We start from the raw sequence: 16,015 nt of genomic DNA on the forward strand, positions 1-16,015 counted from the left end.
GACACAGACAAGAGCCAGACAAAGCCCCACTCAGTGGAGGCACTCAGGACCTGGACAGAGAGAAAGTGGCCCTTCCATGTGGGCTCAGTCTTTCCAGACACGTACAACACAGCTCCTGTTCTGTGCCCAGGGAGGATGCCAACAGCCCATCACCTATTAATTTACAACCATCCTTCAGGCACTCAAATTATGTTGGCTTTTTTTCTGTCTTTTCTAAATGAATTCTGAGTTCTCAGTCCTTCCAAGCCCATTTTAAGGTCAAAATCATAGGCTTTAGAGTGAGAATGTCTAGGTTTATCCCAGCTGTGCCTGTGAGAGATCTTTGGAAAAGTTATTTATGCTCTCTGAAACTTAGCAGCACATCTGTAAAATGAGGATAATAATAGGACCTATGTCATAGGCCACTGGGAGCCTCAAATGCATGTAAATTGCCTACTGTGGTGCCTGGCCTGTTGAAAGTACTCAGTAACTGGTAGTGGTTGCTATGGTTATTATTTCTTCACCTGTTGCTGTTGCTGTTGTGTTGTCTCCAACAACAGAATGTCTTCCTGTCCCAGTCTCATATCTCCCTGGGAAACATTCCTGTGCAGAGCAAGTGCAGCCGCCTGCTATTCCTCAACAATGTCTCTAAGAATGAGACAATTGCCTTCGTCTGGCAGCTGAGGCCTCTAGATTTTGGGGAGGTAAGAGTCCCCTGTGTCCACAGAATCAGAACCTCCATCAGGGCTCCAGACCCACCCCATCCCATTACATTGTATTCCATCTCATCCCATCCCATCTCATCCCATCCCATCTCACTCCATCCCATCCAATCCCACCACATCCCATCTTACCCCATCCCACCCCATCCAATCCCATCTCATCCCATCCCATTTCATCCCATTCCATCTCATCCCATCCCATCTCATCCCATTCCATCTCACTCCATCCCATCCCATCCCATTCCATCTCATCCCATTCCATCTCACTCCATCCCATCCCATCCCATTCCATCTCATCCCATTCCATCTCACTCCATCCCATCCCATTCCATCTCACTCCATCCCATCCCACCCCACCACATCCCATCTTACCCCATCCCATCTCATCCCATCCCATCTCATCCCATCCCATCCCATCTCATCCCATCCCATCTCATCCCATCCCATCTCATCCCATTCCATTTCACTCCATCCCATCCCATCTCACCCATCCAACCCCACCCCATACCACTGCATGCCATCCCATGGCATGCCATCCCATCCCATCTTGTCCCATCCCATTCCTATGAAGCTCCAGAGTCTCCTTCCCCAAATCAACAGGTGTCTGTGAGTCCTATGAGAGGGAAGGTGGCTCCTGAAGAGTCAGTCCCATTTGTGGTGACCTTAAAGGCCTCAGTGCATGCCAGCTTCTACAGCGTGGACCTGGTATGCAAGGTAAGATCAGCCCCAGAGAGAAGCTGGGATGGAGCATAACTCCCAGCCCTGGGGGTTGGGATAGGCTATAAGATCCCCAGACCCCCAGGGAGAGGCAGGGGCCAGCCCCTGGAAGAGTGAGGGGCCCATGGCACAGGGCCCGGACAAGGCCTGGCTACAGGCCCACCAATCCTTGGTCTTTCTCCTTGTCCTGGGCCACAGGTGTACCAGCATGAACTCCTGAAGCAGTACAATAAGGAGCTGCAGGAGTGGAAGGATGAGAAGGAGCGACAGGAAGTGGAGTTCACCATCACAGATAAGAAAGTGAAGGTGAGGAGGGCAGAGTGGGCCTTGAACACTACAGATCCTTCTGACTCACCTTACCAGAGGGGACAGAGGTGGCGATCCAAGGTGGTCCTACATGCAACACTGGCCAGCCTGCCGTAAGAGACTAGATTTCTTTCACTAGATTAAGCATAGCATCTTCCCAGGCAACTCTGGATACAGAAGGTGGCTGACCATCGCCTGCTTCAAGTATTTAAAGAGTTCGTACTAAGTGCTGGGCACTGAGGGCCCAGGGAAACAAGGCAGAGCTCACCTTCCGATGGAAGGCAGTGTGGTATAGTGGTTTCTGGTGTAGGCTCTGGACACAAATTGCCCGACTTTGATTGCTGGCTTTGAGGATTTTTAGTTCTGCGATCTTGGCCAAGTTATTTAACCTCTCAGTTTCCCTCAACTGTAAAATGGGGGTGATATGACCCCTGGGCTTGGCTTCAAGATGATCCAGAGTGGGGGCATAGACGAGACAAGCTTCACTGGGAGTTGCTGATTTTTGGAACTGGATGGTGGGTTACAGAGGATTCTTTGTAGCCATCTCTCCACTTTTGTATACATTTGAAATTTACCATATTAAGAAGGTTAAAAATAAAAGTTTTAAAAGTATTTTTAAATGCAAGTCAAGTAGTATCTGCTTCATAGAGTTGTGAGGATTAAGTAAGCTAATACGTGTGTCTACAGCAGTGCCTGGCACCTGGGCATCCACGAAACATGGGCTATTAGTATTTGTGGGGGAGACCAATAACAGACATGAGATAAAGCATCCGTATTGGTCCCCCCTACTCCCTTTTCAATATATCCCTGTGGATATTCTTGCACCTTGATCACCTCTGCATCCACCACGCTGAAGCCCCAGGGAGGCACCTCTCCCCTCTGAGGCTCTGGCCCAGCTGTGAATGCAAATCAAGCCTTGAGGGGATGGGAAAAGGGATTTTCAAATTAAGTCTTAATAAGGAAGGCTGTTTCCTTGTCATACCAAACCACAAAGCTCCAGGACACAAGCTCCAGGGCATTGGGGCAGCCTGTACAAGTCGATGGCATCTCCTTCTCTTTCCTTCAGTTGGGTAACCACATTTTCCTTGTCTGGGGGCAGCAGTTCCATAGGGAAGTTTCTGGAAGAGGGTGTGACTGGATTTGGGGCAGGAACCAGAGGGCAGCAGGTCCCAGCATTGGCTTCAGGCCCTCTGTGGGCCAGCAGGAAGGGTAGGAAGAGGGGAGTCCCCCCTCAGGCTTCTTGTATCCTAAGCAAGGGTCTCTTTGCTTCCACAGAGAAGGGCCTATTGCGCAGCCTGTGAACCTGTGAGGAAGTACAAGGTGAGGCCATAAGCCCCAGGCCTATCTCCTTGGGATAACTTGAGAGAGCTCACTCTCAGAGATGCCTCCAACCCCGGGGAGAGCCTCCTGGAAGGGAGGGACAAAAGTGCCAGTGGGTGGGGTCACACCCCTATGTGGCCCAAAAGGAACTGGTTGGGGGCTAGGGGCCCATCGGTGATAAGAATATGGTCCCCAAATCTTGGTCCTCCATGTCTCTCACATCCCAAAGACGCTGCCCCCCATCAAGAACCAGCAGTCTCTCAACCGGCCTGCCAGCTGGAACCTTAAGATCCCAAAGGAGGAGACATCCTGGCCGTGCCCCCAGCCACCCTCGCCAGGCATGCTCTGCTTGGGCCTCACTGCCCGCGCCCATGCCACCGACTACTTCCTGGCCAACTTCTTCTCTGACTTTCCCCGTCACTTCTTGCACCGGTGAACTCTCAGGGAGGGAGGGATCTCCTTCCTCTGCTTTCTGCCCCCTCTCCTCCTCCAGAACAGGGGCTGCCCAGACCCAACCCTTGCTGAAGGCTTGGAGCAAGTGCAGTGGTGATGGGGCTAATGGGGCTCTGCTGGGCCCAGGATGTCCCCATTACTGCTTAAGCCTTTATGAGAATGGGGACAAAAAGCCAGAGCTCCCTGGGGAACCCACTTAGGCCTCTGCACACCTCACTTCCTCCCATCTCCAACTTGGAGCCTCTCAGGTTCTGCACTGACTCTGGGGGTTGGGCTTGGTCCCCTGAATGCAGTAGCACTACATATAGTTAAGGCTGGGGCTGCCCGAAACTCATCTATGTCCTCATGATTGCACGGCCATCACCATTGCTTGTGCACCCAACCCCAGCATGGTGGCTTGCCCAGGCTACTCAGAATGTCATGGCCTTCCCCAGGGATCTGCCAAAGAGGAAGCAACCCAGGGAAGAGTCAGAACCTTCTGAGGAAGAATCTCCTGACAATTGGACCCATGTCTCCAAGCAGAAGAAGCAGCTCCTGGTTGACTGTCTCACCACCATCATCAGGTGACCCTGCACCCTCATCATCACCCGCCCCCCATGTCTCCAGCTCATTCAGTCAACTCTGGGTGTACCCACCACCTCTGAAGTCCCAGCCCTTCCTTTCCTGAAAAACAGAACTTCCTTAAAACATCCTTCCACTGATGACCCCAGGCCCTCCAGGATGGAGCTGATTGGAGGGATCCTCAGGGCTGGGTCTGGAGTTCTGCCCTGTTCATGGCGGGGAGATCAGGTCTGGAGCCAGTTCACTGTCTCCCCAAGCCTCCTGCCTTTCCTCTGTGCAACTCTCACCTCCTGGCTCCACCTCCACCATATAATGTTCACCTCTAAGACTTCATGGGGCCCAGAGATGCCTTCCTCTAAAGAAGGGTTGGGAGGGGCAACTGACCAACAGCTCCAATCCATCCTGCACCTAGCACCTGTTTGTAGACACACTAGGCAAGAATCACCCTTTGGGGTACCCCAGAGCCAGAGCCCTACAGGAAGCTGCCAGGCTTCTCATCAAGGATCTTCTCCTCCTCCCTGCCACCCAGGGGCCTGCTGGAGGACAAGATCTTCCACGAGGCTGTGGACCAAAGCCTGGTGGAGCAGATACCTTACTTCTGCCAGTTCTGGAGTGAGCAGTCAGCCAGGTTCATGGCCAAGAACAGCAGCCTGCACTTAGCGCCAGTCCTGTCTCCGTCCTCCAGTAGCTTTGAGGACAGCAGGAGCAAGGAGCAGGAGGAGGACAAGCTGAAGCCAGGGAAGAAGGAAGCGGGGGAAGAAAAGAAGGATGAAGAGGAAGAAGAGGCGCTGGAGGAGGAAGAGGAGGAAGAGGAGGAGACGGAAGAAGAGGAGGAGACGGGCAAGGAGGAGCTGGAGGAGGAGGAGCTGGAGGGGAACGAAGAGAAGTTGGGCTGGGTAGGGGTTGGGCCCACGATGCAGCCCATGTCCCAAGAATCCCTGAAATGGCAGTGGCAGCAGCAGCTGAAGGTCATAGTGAAGGAGGAGCAAGAGCGGGAGGAGAAGGAGGCCATCAGCCGGTGAGCAGCCAGACCCAGGTGAGGGTTTGGAGGGGGGCTGCGTGCAGAAGGATCCTGGGAGGCATTGGTATGCTGGGGCCAGCCTCTGCCTGTGTGCTGGTCTCTTCCCATTGACATCGCATTTGTAGCTTAAGATTTCCATGGGAGTATTTACAGAATGGCGATCTGAGCTTTAATTTTTTCTTCAAGACCCTGCTATTGACATTTACTAGCACACCACTTCCAGGAGGATAGGTATAGTCTTCAAAGTCTCTTAAATGGGTTTCTAGAGTCAGGAGAGAAGTACCACCTTGCCTTGGGGCTGTTCTGTCGTCGCTTTCTGTCTGTTGGGATTCCTTGGGCCCCACCCAGTACCTTCTGCACCCACTCATCGCTGGATCGATGCCCTTCCCCAAACCTGGCCCTGGGATGGGGACTATGATTGCTTGGGTTCGAATCCCACCACTTGTACCAGCGGCTTGAAGTTTGGCAACTGGGTCTCTAAGCTACAGTTTGAGCGTCTGTAAAATTGGAACAAGGATGCCTCAGTGTTGGGAGGGCGGGAAGTTAAATGAGAATCCACGCAGAGCACGCGGCACAGGCTAGAGCACAGAGGAGGCCAGCGGAGAAGGTTAGCGCGCTGGGTGGCCGCGCTGACACCGGCGCCCCTGCCCGCCACAGGCTCCCAGCTTTCGCCAACCTGCAGGAGGCGCTGCTGGAGAACATGATCCAGAACATCCTGGTGGAGGCGAGCCGCGGGGAGGTGGTGCTCACCTCTCGGCCACGCGTCATCGCCCTGCCGCCGCTGAGCTTGCCCAGGTGGGGGCGCCCGGGCCACGCGGACGACGCGGGAGGGGCGCGAGGGGCGGCATGGGCATGCAGGCTCAGCCCAAAACCTCGCCTCCACCCCTACCTGGGGCTTTCTGTCTTCCAGGGTTCCGACTCCCGACCCGCCGCCGGTGGCGCCCCTGGGGCCGCAGCAAGCGGAGGCGCCCCACCCGATGGCGCCGCCCCCTACCGACTATTTGCAGACCTCAGGGCCCAGACCCTCCGACTTCCTGCCCTAGGTTTCGCCCGGCCCTCTCTCCACCTCCCCGCCAGTAAATCATCTAGCCTTTTTGTTATATCTGCCTTGACTTTATTTCCCCAACGCGGTTGGAACTCGCGCGCGCTCTCAGAGGGACAGATGGTGGAAGAGGCCGAGGTGACCGCAGCGACTCATTGAAGGTTTAGGGGCTGGGAGGTTGCGCCTCTTGGCTTCACACCGCAGCTGGTCTGGAGGTCTCGCTGCTCGCTGCCAGAATCCAGTCTGGCCAGTGGAGGGCGCTGCGAGCGGGGCCTGGCTGGCCTTTGCCCCAGCGTAGCCTGGTGGACAGAAACTCAGTGCCAGGCCTGGTCTGCGCGGCAGGTGGCCACCCCTCCCCTTTCTCTGCTGCGCCGCGGCGCCCCCACCGCCAGCCTTTTCTTTCAGCATCTGCTGAGTTCCCTGGACTCTGCTAAGAAGTTGGGAAGGAAGGGAAACCGAGGCACGTCGCCGAGGGCCAAGATCTAGACTCTGGGACGCGGGTAGAGGCCACCGTTAGACAGCAGACCACAGACCCTACTAAGCGACTCTCATCGTGCATCTGAATCCCCAGACCAGGGATGTCCCGCCCTCCCTAAGATACTCACCTCCCTGCTCCCCCTAACCTCCACCCGGGAGCCTCTGTCCTCTGCTCCTCGGCTCCTCCCCCTCAGAGGCAGGTGGGTGGAAAAATGACATCTGGTGTTGTTCCAGAGGGCCCAGGTCCCCTCCACCCTCCCTCCACCCCTGCTGCCAAGGCCTGCGAGGAGCTCCGGCCCCAGAGCCCGGGCGCAGGCAGGGAGAGGGTGGGTGGGGGGCGCTCCGCCTCCTCTGAGTCAATATTTGCCCCGAGCAAACGGGCGCCCGGACAGGTGTGAGTGTGTGTGTGTGTGTGTATGCGTGTCTAGGGGCGGGGACTGAACAGGCCGTATAAGAGCGCGCTGAGCCCAGGCTCCGGCACAAGCTCCGGGGCGGGGGCTGGGGACGAAGCCAAGCAGGGCCAGGCCGGGTGGAAGGTGGCCAGGAGGGGAGGGGCGGACCAGGCTCGCACCTGTGGTGGCCGCCGAGGCCGCCGACGTGTCAGCCGCAGATGCACGCAGGTGAGGGCGGCGGCTAGCGGAGCGCTGTGCGGCACTGCGCTCTCGGAAGACCAGGACCCAGTGATCGCCGAGGGCCACAGCCAGTCCCCGGGCCCTCCGCTCCCGCCCCGCGACGAGCCCCTCGCACAAACCGGACCTGAGCGTTTTGTTCGTTCGGCTCGCGTGAGGCAGGGGCGGCCTCTCAGCACTCGCCCGGGGGCCCGCCCGATCGCCACGCAGGCACCTGCCACCGCCGCCGCCATACGGGTCGGAGAGGCTGTGCGCCGCTCCCAGGGGAGATCCGGTTCCCATCTGGCCCAGCCCGCCCTGCCTTGTCCTGCCCGCAACTCCGGGGCAGCCTGACTCGATTCCGGGTAACAGGGGCCGGCCGAGCAGGCTCCACTAGGTGGTATAGGGGGCTGTGGCCGGAACAGGGGCCCTTCTGGAGGTGGACAGCCAGCTTCCAGTCCGGCTCTGTCCCAGCGACTTCTGTGGCCTTGGGCAAGTCATTGCCGGGCCACTCCTGGGTTTTCCTACTTGCACAATGAAGGGGGTTGGTCTGGCCACCCTCTCCTCCTCAGTTGCCAAATCTTGGTTTCTGGGCTTCTAGCAATACGTTTGAGCCCCTCCCCCCAAACCTGACGGGAAGATGGAGGTCCTCAAGGGGTTGGAGCAACAGCTGTGAGGGGTGGAAAATGGGGGGGGGGGGCTGGAACCAGGATGGACAGCAAGTCCTCTCCTCCAGGTCTCTTTGGTGCTGACATCCACAGGGTCCACTCCCTGCCATCTCCCTGGCCCTCTTTCAGTCTTCCCATGTCTGAGACAGACAGACTGTCAGACTGACTGAAAAGGACAAACACAGGGTCTGGGGGAGCCCTTGCCTGTTGGGGTCCCCATGCACAGCGGCTTACCACCTTTCCCGAACCTCATAATCCCAAAGCCTCTTGTTTCAGCGAGCTGGGGTGGGGGCGAGTCTAAGTGGCCCTCAGCTCAGGCAGAAGTCCATGGGTTATTAGCCACAACCCAAACCTGGGACAGATCATCTCGCTTTCCAGTGACTTGGATCTGACAAGGGGGAGGGGGAGGGAGATTACCCTAGACCCCTGGCCTCTGGCTGGGAGAGCCCAGAACTGAGGGCTCCCCACAAGGGCTGGGGTCAGCTGAGCCCCTAGCTGAGTGCTCTCCTGTCACTCCAGGTGTCCTTCATTCCTCCTCCCAAAATTGATGGTGATGCTGAGCCAGCCCCAGAAGGAGGGGCCAGCTGTAGGCTGGGGTGGAAGGAAGTCTCCTTGGACAGCAGTAAGAGCTCCAGTTTCCCCTTAGGGTGAAGAAGTGTCATGGGGAGGGGCTGTACCCCACCCCCCCACCCCCGCACACCCAGGCAGAGGCAGCCCCCAGGGTGATGGGAATGAGGGTTAGGAGTCACTGGCCGCCTCTGGCTCCAATGTGGATGTTCCTAGAGGTGCTGTTTTGTCCCTTCCACACCTCCCCCCACTGCCACCCGTCACCCACCTACCCCAGGCCCCACGGGGTCTACTGAGCCCTTGGTGCAGAGAGAGGGAGGGGGAAGGGATGAGATGGCTCTGACAGATCCCAGGCAGGTCTGGGGAGAGGGCGGACTGCAGGTGGGATCTGCACGCAGCAGCCCTGGGGAGGGGGGAGATCCATGGGTCCCGGGGCTGGGGTGTGTGCAGCCCCCATCCTGGCCTCCCCGACCAGGCTTCCGTCGTGGCCCAACCCTGTCCTCCTTGCCTGGCACTGAATGATTTGCCTGTCAGGGGCCTGGCCTGGCGCTGGCCTGTCTCCCCTGTGTCTTTGAGGGCTTCCTCTCCCTTCCGCCGTCAGGGAAGGGGGCTAGGGCTCCCCCTCTCTGGCTGGGATTCCAGATCTTGGGGCTGCACAAGGAAGATGCCTCCCTGGAAGGACCCCTCACAAGCACATGCACCCAGCAGCCCTTGGTGGGGGGAGGGAGAGAGGAATGAGGCCATTGCTGGGCTGGGGTCTGCCCCTAGGACGGAGAGCCACTGCCCCTTCCCCCCAGGGCCTAAGTTCCCCAGACCTCCACACCCCCATCCCCAAGGCCCCACATTTCCTGACTGTGGCCAGGGTTTGGGCCTCTCCTCCGGGTCCCTCCTCCCCTGCCCGGCCAGGGGCGGAGTCTCCAGGCGCCAGGCAGGCCTGCAGGTGTGGGGCTTGGAGGGGGGGGTGCCCAGCAGCTGGTGTTCGAGGTGGCCCCCTCCTCCCTCCCCTTCCCGCTGAGCCTGCTTCCTGTCATCCCTGTCAGCACCCGGGGCGGGGGAGGGACAGGTAGTAGAGGAAGCAGAAAAAGGGACTGAGCAGTTGGAGTGAGGGCAGTGGTGTGCCCGGGAAGCAGCCAAGGAGAAATGGAGAGAGGAGAAAGATGAGAATGAGGGTGGAGAACACAAGGACAAGGACAGAGGGGGCAGCCCAGAGGGGTGTGAGAGCCACAGGGAATTTCAGGGCCCGGAGAGGCTGCAGACCCCTTCCCCCAAGACAGTGAAAGCAAGAGCGAGACACCAGAGACAGGCAGAGACAAGATGCCAGGGTAACCGAGGTGGAAAGCACAGTGTGTGTGGAGGGAGGTGGAAGCCGGGTGAAAACAGCCTCCACCCCACCCCACCCCACAGTGGGATGGGGAAATTACCCCCAACGGAGGAGAAAGAGGTGGCTTCTGGGTGGGCTGTAAATGGGACAGCCAGGGCTGGAGGAGGGGGGCATAGCCCTATCTTGGGAGACCCATCTCTCCCCTTTAAAGGGTAGAGGTGAAGAGGGGCACAGCTCAGGCCCCAGGTAGACACGGGGCTGCGAGCAATGAGGGGCATGCAACTGACTCCATCTCTCCCTTTCTCTCTTGGCCACAGCTGGACAGACGGACAGGTGTGCCAGCTGCCCTGCCCCACTAATTCTAGCCCAGCCTTGGAACTTCTGCATGTGGAGGCCACTCAGGGTCTATGTGAGAGTGGGGGGGCTCGGAAGTGGAGGCCCTGGGGGGAGCTCATACCCAGGTGCTAATCCCCATCCGGCCAGGGCAGAACCAGGGCCTCACTGACCTTCTTGGAGATTAGTCCCCATGGCGACAGTGGCAACTCGCCCCTTCACTCTGGCTCGGCCAGGTGTGTGTGGGGGAGCAGGCAGGCAGAGGCTGGGTGGGGAGGGGAGGGAGCCTTCCTGAGGCATCACAGGATCACAGGAGTCGGGACTGGGAGGCTCCCCCAGGATCAGCAGTTAGCTTAGTTTATGGGTACATAACCGAGGCCCAAAGAGGGGAAGTGACCTGCCGGAGGCCGCATATGAAGCCAGGAGCATCACCAGGACCAGAAGTTAGGCCCTGGGTTCCACTCCCAAGGGTCCTTTCCAGGAGAATAAAGGAAATTGGGATACCTCACCCGCACCCCTGACCTTCCCAACCCTCCCAAAGTGAGATCATTGGCAGAAGGGCTCAAATGGGGTGAAGCAGGAAGGTTCCCCATCCTGGGTGCTAGGCTGGCTTCCAGAGGGCAAGTGGGGAGGGGGATGCAGACCCCAAAGCTGTGCCAGTGGCCTGACTCCTCCCCCGACCCAGCCCAGCCCCAGGTGAGTGGAGAGAACCACTGGGCAAAGCCAATTATAAGCACAACCACAACTACAGTAATAGCCAAAATGTTTTGGGTGCCTACTGCAGGCCAGTTTCACATGCACTTAAATCTTCATGACAGTTTTTAAAACTATCATTCCCATTTTACAGAGGGAAAAACTGAGAAGTAGAGTGCAAGTTCATCCAACTCATAAACAGTGGAGCTTTGATTTGAACCCAGGCGGCAGTGTGACTCCAGAGCCCACACTCTCAACCCTTTGCTGTCTGTATGCTCATGGGTGGGTGGCTGAGGCGATCCTCCTTAGGTGACCATGGAGCGGGCTGTGTGCCCGTGAAATGCATGAGGGCATACTCGTGTGTGACACCAACACCCAGCACCGTGCCTGGCACATAGTGCATCTTATTAAATGTTTGAGGAATGAGTGAGCAGATGGCTGCCCGTAAATGAGTGTGATGCTGAGGTGTCTATGGAATCCTAGAGGGAGACGGTTCAATGGGGATGCATGCAGGACCGTCCTGGTGCCTGTACTGTGTGAACGTGTGTATGTGTGTGCCCTCTCCCTGCTGCCCTGTGCCAGCCCCGTGTCTGGGTGAGTCGGTGGGGGTGAAAGCTGCCTCCCATGCCCCTGGATGGTGGTCAGTCCTCCAGCCCCACTCCGGACAGAGAAGAGGGGCTCTGCTTATAGTGGGATGGGACAATGGGTCTGTGCAGGTGGGGCTCCCACCCCCTCAGGAGCCACCTCCTTCGGGCCCAGCTGTCAGACCCTGCCTGAGCTGAGCTGGTCTCTCACCCGCCTTATCTCTGTCTCCCAGGAGACCAGCCCTCACAGCCCCAGGGAAGGTGCTCCTCTGCCTGTTCCAGGCTCCAGACCTGGAGTGGGGGCGGGGAGTGGAGGAGCAGGGCTGCAAAGGAGGGCTGGTGATGGTACCAGGGTGGGGGAGGGTGCCATTCACAGAATTTGCATCTTCAGCCACCAGAGCCCTGGCTGATTTCCCAGTGAAATGAGGGGTGAAGGGTGGGAGCAGGCCAACTTGAGGAGAGGACACTGGCCACTGCGCACCTCTCAGCTGCCCAGCAGTACTGAGAAGGTGGGCTGTTCGTGGGCTGGGGCTCCATCTAAGGGAGAGGTCATTTCTCTGGGGATTCTCAGGTCCCTTGCCTGACGTGGAGACCTGGGGATCCGCATGTCCTCCATATGGGATAGGGGTCTGAGTGGGATCTAAAGGAACAGGACTGAGTCGGAGGGTTTCTCTGGGGGATCTTAGGGTGCCCTATGGGGTGGGCATTTTGGTAGAATCACTGGGCGGTTCCTGAGGATTTCTCTGTGAGACCAGAGGTCCCTATATGAGATGAAGGACTCTATGAGGTCTAGGGAGGGGGCATTCTCTGAGGGTGATGAGACTCCTATGGGATCTTGAGGTCTCTCGGAGCTGTGGATTTGGGGATGCTGTGTGTGTCTACCTCTACCTAACTCCCCGCTCCACGCCCAAGGGCCGAGGCTGTGAATGTGGAGCAGGTAGGGGTGAGGGCGCTGAGCTGGCAAACAAAACCACCTGTGCATCCTTCCTTCAGGAAGCTCAGAGCCAACTGATCTGGGAAAACAAACAGGACCAGCTGCTGGGGGGTAGGAGGGGGCTAGAAGGGGGTTGGGTAAAGGGAGGCTGGGAGGCTGGAGCTGGACCAGCCTGGTGGAGAAAGGAGGCTGGGAGGGTGTCCATAGTACAGAGAAAGGACAGGGATCCCGGGGTCTCATTCTGGCACACCAGGAGGGCTTCCTGACAGCCCCTTCCCTGCCCCTTTCCTCAGTGGCTCCTTCTTCCCTTTCTTGGTGACTCAGGGGCGCAGAGCCAGGGAGGGGCTTGGGGGTGGGGGGACTCTGAGAGAGGTCTAGAGGTCTTCTGGGCAAGTGGCTATTGTCTGTGTTGGTGAGTGTGCCCATTTCTGAGAGAGCTGGTGGAAGACAGCCAGAACTATAAGCCATGACAAGACTGCGGGGGCGGTATGACCCACACACCATTGTCCTGATGAGGAAGCTGAGGTGCAGAGGAGGGGAGAGGCTGGCTAGCGCCACACAGCTACTTAGTGCAGAGCCAAAATCAGAATTTAGGGCTAGAAGAGGCCCTGCTCACACTCAGGGTCTCCATCCCAAATCCAAGCCGGACTCCTCCTAATTTGGATCTCGGCTGTCCTACCTCCCCACTTCCCCCCAGCCTTAGAACACACACACACACACACACACACACACACACACACACACACACACACTCCCCTCCTGCGGATTACGGTCCTCTGACCAACACCTGGACTGGAAGCTGCCCTCCCAGGTGGAGCACCGGCCCAGACCCCCAGCCCCAGCTCCCACAAACACAGTGTCCCGCTTCTGACAAGCCCCTGCACCCGCGGACGAACACCCAGCGTCCGCGTCATGGACCAGCGCAGACGCACAGCCTGACGCACTCCGCACCCGCGCCCGCCGCCCCTCCAGATCTCAGCCTCCCACCAACTCCCCCTCCCACGCAGCCCCACCGCGCCGCTTTCCACCTAGCGCGGCCCGCCAGCGCCCACTGGTGGCCGAATCCAGAACTGCCGGAGAGAGACGGGGGAGGAAGGGAGAGGGGACGGAAGGAGAGATTTGGTTCCTCACCTCCCACTCCGCTGCCGCAGCCCCGACTTGTGAGACCAAGGCCAAGGACCAGGACGCGAAGAGTCCAGGACTGGCTTTTGCCTCCCTCCATAGTTTGTATTTCCCCCTGTGGTTTAGGGGAAATTATATCCTACTTGTGGATGTCCAAACCCCCGCTAGGGTAGGGAGTCAGGGGAGTGGGCATGGTTCTGACCCCATCCCCAGTCAAACCTGGTTGTCCCTGCTCTGACTCAAACCCTCCTAACTTGGGCTTTACTCCCCACGTTCTAGGGCCCCATACTTTTGGCCTTCACCTTCACACACGTCATGATCCTCAACAGCAATTCCTCGCCCGTGAAAAAAGAGACCCAATGGAGGCTCTGGCTGCCCCCAGTGCCTGTTCTCAGCATCCCAGAATTCAGGGGTGGGGAGGTTGGTAGGATGGGCAAACCGTCACCCCTCTCATTGGAGAATTTCCTCAGTCTCATTGGAGAATTTCCTCTATCTTCCCTGCGCAGGGACATGGAGCTCCAGCTCACCACGTGCGGTTCACTCACTCATTCAAGTTTCATTGAGTGCCTACGATGTGTCCAATGTGCCCTGTGTGAGGTTTGAGGATAAAGATTGAGAACATGGCTGACACAGCCCCTCTCCCCTTAAACAGAGCTGACGCTCTGGTATAAAGAAAGACACTCAGTACACCCTTAAACACCCATAAACAAAAGGTGAAAAAGAACTTTATAGAGTGATAAACAATATAAAGAAAGCAAGGTGATATCATGGACGGTAAATGCCAGGAACAGGGTCACCCAGGAGGTAATAAAGGAGCCAGCTGTGCCAAGATGTGACTGAGACACTCCAGGAAACGGGAAGAGCAAATGCAAAGACTCTGAGGTGGGAGCAAGGTCAGTATTTGGGGGAAAAGATGGAAGGCCAGCCGGCATGGCTAGACTTCCAGGAGCTGGAGTGCTGCCTGCGGTCTGGGAGTCCTTTTACTCACAGGAGGTTGGGTGACTAGAGCACTAACTTTGGAGTCAAAGGTCTAAGTTCTAATCTTTTTCCAGCACTGGCTAGCTATGTGAATTTGGACAGGGCCCTGCACCTCCTTGAGCCTCACTTTCCACATCTGTATACCCAAACCTACCTCACTAGACTGTTGTTGAGTCTATAAGGAAAGCATCTGGCTCATGGGAACAACAAAATATTAATTCCCTTCTCATTCGCCCCTTCCACTTCTGCCGGGAACACCTTTTCCGTTAAGGAAAACTCACACTTTTGCCAAAGGCTTTTGTGTCTGGAAAATTCTGCACGTTATGAGGAAATGTCCTCCTTGGAGCTTGCCTGGGAGCCTCAAGCCTTTCCCCCTCTTTCTCTCCCTCCCCCTCTCCCCACCCTTCCCCCTATTCCCCCCCCCCCCCCAACACACACACCCAGCACTGGGATTGGGAACAGGAGCCTAGGACCATCAGTCAAAACAGAAGCCCAGGTTCACATCTCAGTTGGGCCACTTCTCAGCTGTGACACCTCCTCGCCAACGTTCCGGAACGCTTCTGGGTCGCCGCATCTGTGAAATGCAAGGCAGTCGCGGCGCCTGCCTCATCGGCTGGGGGCGAGAATGAGCTGAGCGCACGCACGTAGAAGCTCTGAGCAGAGCGCCTGGCCTGAACTTCAAGGCGCTCGGTGATCAGCCGCCGGCTCTCAGCAGACGTCGGGACCGAGGCCCCCAGACCCTGGAGCTCTATCTGGCGGCTGGCAGCGCCGCGTTCCGGCCGCGCTCGGGTTGAAATGGTCTCCCTCGCCACGGTGGGGAGCCACTCCCTTTGTTACTATTATTCCTAAACGATTTGTAAACCCGCGCTCTACCTGGGGCGGTTCAGGTTTCCTGCGCTCAGCGCCGCCTTGCGGGAAGTCCTGGTCCTCGCTTCCTCCCGGCCCCTCCACGACGGAAACTCCGGGAGCGGGGGCGCAGCGCAGGGTCTGGGAACTCAAACTTGTGAGGAACGGGGCTGCGATGGACCGATCCTCCAGGAGAAGAGGACTGAGGGGCTTGAGGAAAGTGGCCTGCGAAGAGCCTTGTCTACCTCCGCTCTAGCGTCTCCCCCTCAACCGACCTAGGGCTGAAGGAGAGGTGTTGTTTAGACGCTGGAAAGAACTTGCGCGCGCCTCGAGCTGGGAATGCGCTGTCTTAGGCCCCAGAGTGACCTGGTACCTCCGTCCCTGAGGGTCTGGGCCAGGGAGAGCGCTTTCTGTCCCGAGGTCGGGTGCGCCTTTCCTGGGTCAGGCCCCTAAAAGAAAAAAAGCGGAGTCAGCCTTGGCTGCGGCAGGCGTGGGACGTGTGCCTCAGCACTTTCCATTGTAATCCCCGAGGGCTGGGGCCAGATCGGCGGCTGCGGGAAAGGCCTCTGGCTCCCCAGGGGACACCAGAGCTGACCGCAGCCAGCCCGCTGACTCAGCTCCCCCCACCCCAGCGGAAGAGGGTGCGGGGAGAGGGGCGAGGCCTGGTATAAAGGCCCGCACGCCTGGCCCGCGCGCAGCCTCTCCATTTTCCTTCTGTACCGCGCTCACCCACCTGGTGAATACGCAGTGCTTGGGAGGGTGA

The 16,015-nt window shown here is 58.0% G+C and overlaps 1 protein-coding gene across 6 annotated transcripts in view; it reads left to right on the forward strand.

The window, feature by feature from the left end:
* Positions 1-6,135, forward strand: part of CFAP65 (cilia and flagella associated protein 65) — a 33,634-nt gene extending 27,499 nt beyond the window's left edge. For 5 of the 6 annotated variants that reach the window (XM_070489701.1, XM_070489706.1, XM_070489702.1 and 2 more), the window contains 9 exons: positions 540-683; positions 1,302-1,415; positions 1,617-1,724; positions 3,000-3,044; positions 3,274-3,476; positions 3,932-4,060; positions 4,588-5,076; positions 5,737-5,874; positions 5,990-6,135. In XM_070489701.1, coding sequence (XP_070345802.1) covers positions 540-683; positions 1,302-1,415; positions 1,617-1,724; positions 3,000-3,044; positions 3,274-3,476; positions 3,932-4,060; positions 4,588-5,076; positions 5,737-5,874; positions 5,990-6,122 — 1,503 coding nt within the window. In that variant the 3' untranslated portion in view covers positions 6,123-6,135. Of the gene's footprint in view, positions 1-539; positions 684-1,301; positions 1,416-1,616; positions 1,725-2,999; positions 3,045-3,273; positions 3,477-3,931; positions 4,061-4,587; positions 5,095-5,736; positions 5,875-5,989 lie in introns of those variants that run through there. The other variant, XM_070489705.1, reaches the window with a different exon arrangement.
* The last annotated feature ends 9,880 nt before the right edge of the window (positions 6,136-16,015 follow it).

Source organism: Equus asinus, chromosome 19 (assembly GCF_041296235.1).
Source record: "Equus asinus isolate D_3611 breed Donkey chromosome 19, EquAss-T2T_v2, whole genome shotgun sequence".
NCBI classification, from domain to species: domain Eukaryota; kingdom Metazoa; phylum Chordata; class Mammalia; order Perissodactyla; family Equidae; genus Equus; species Equus asinus.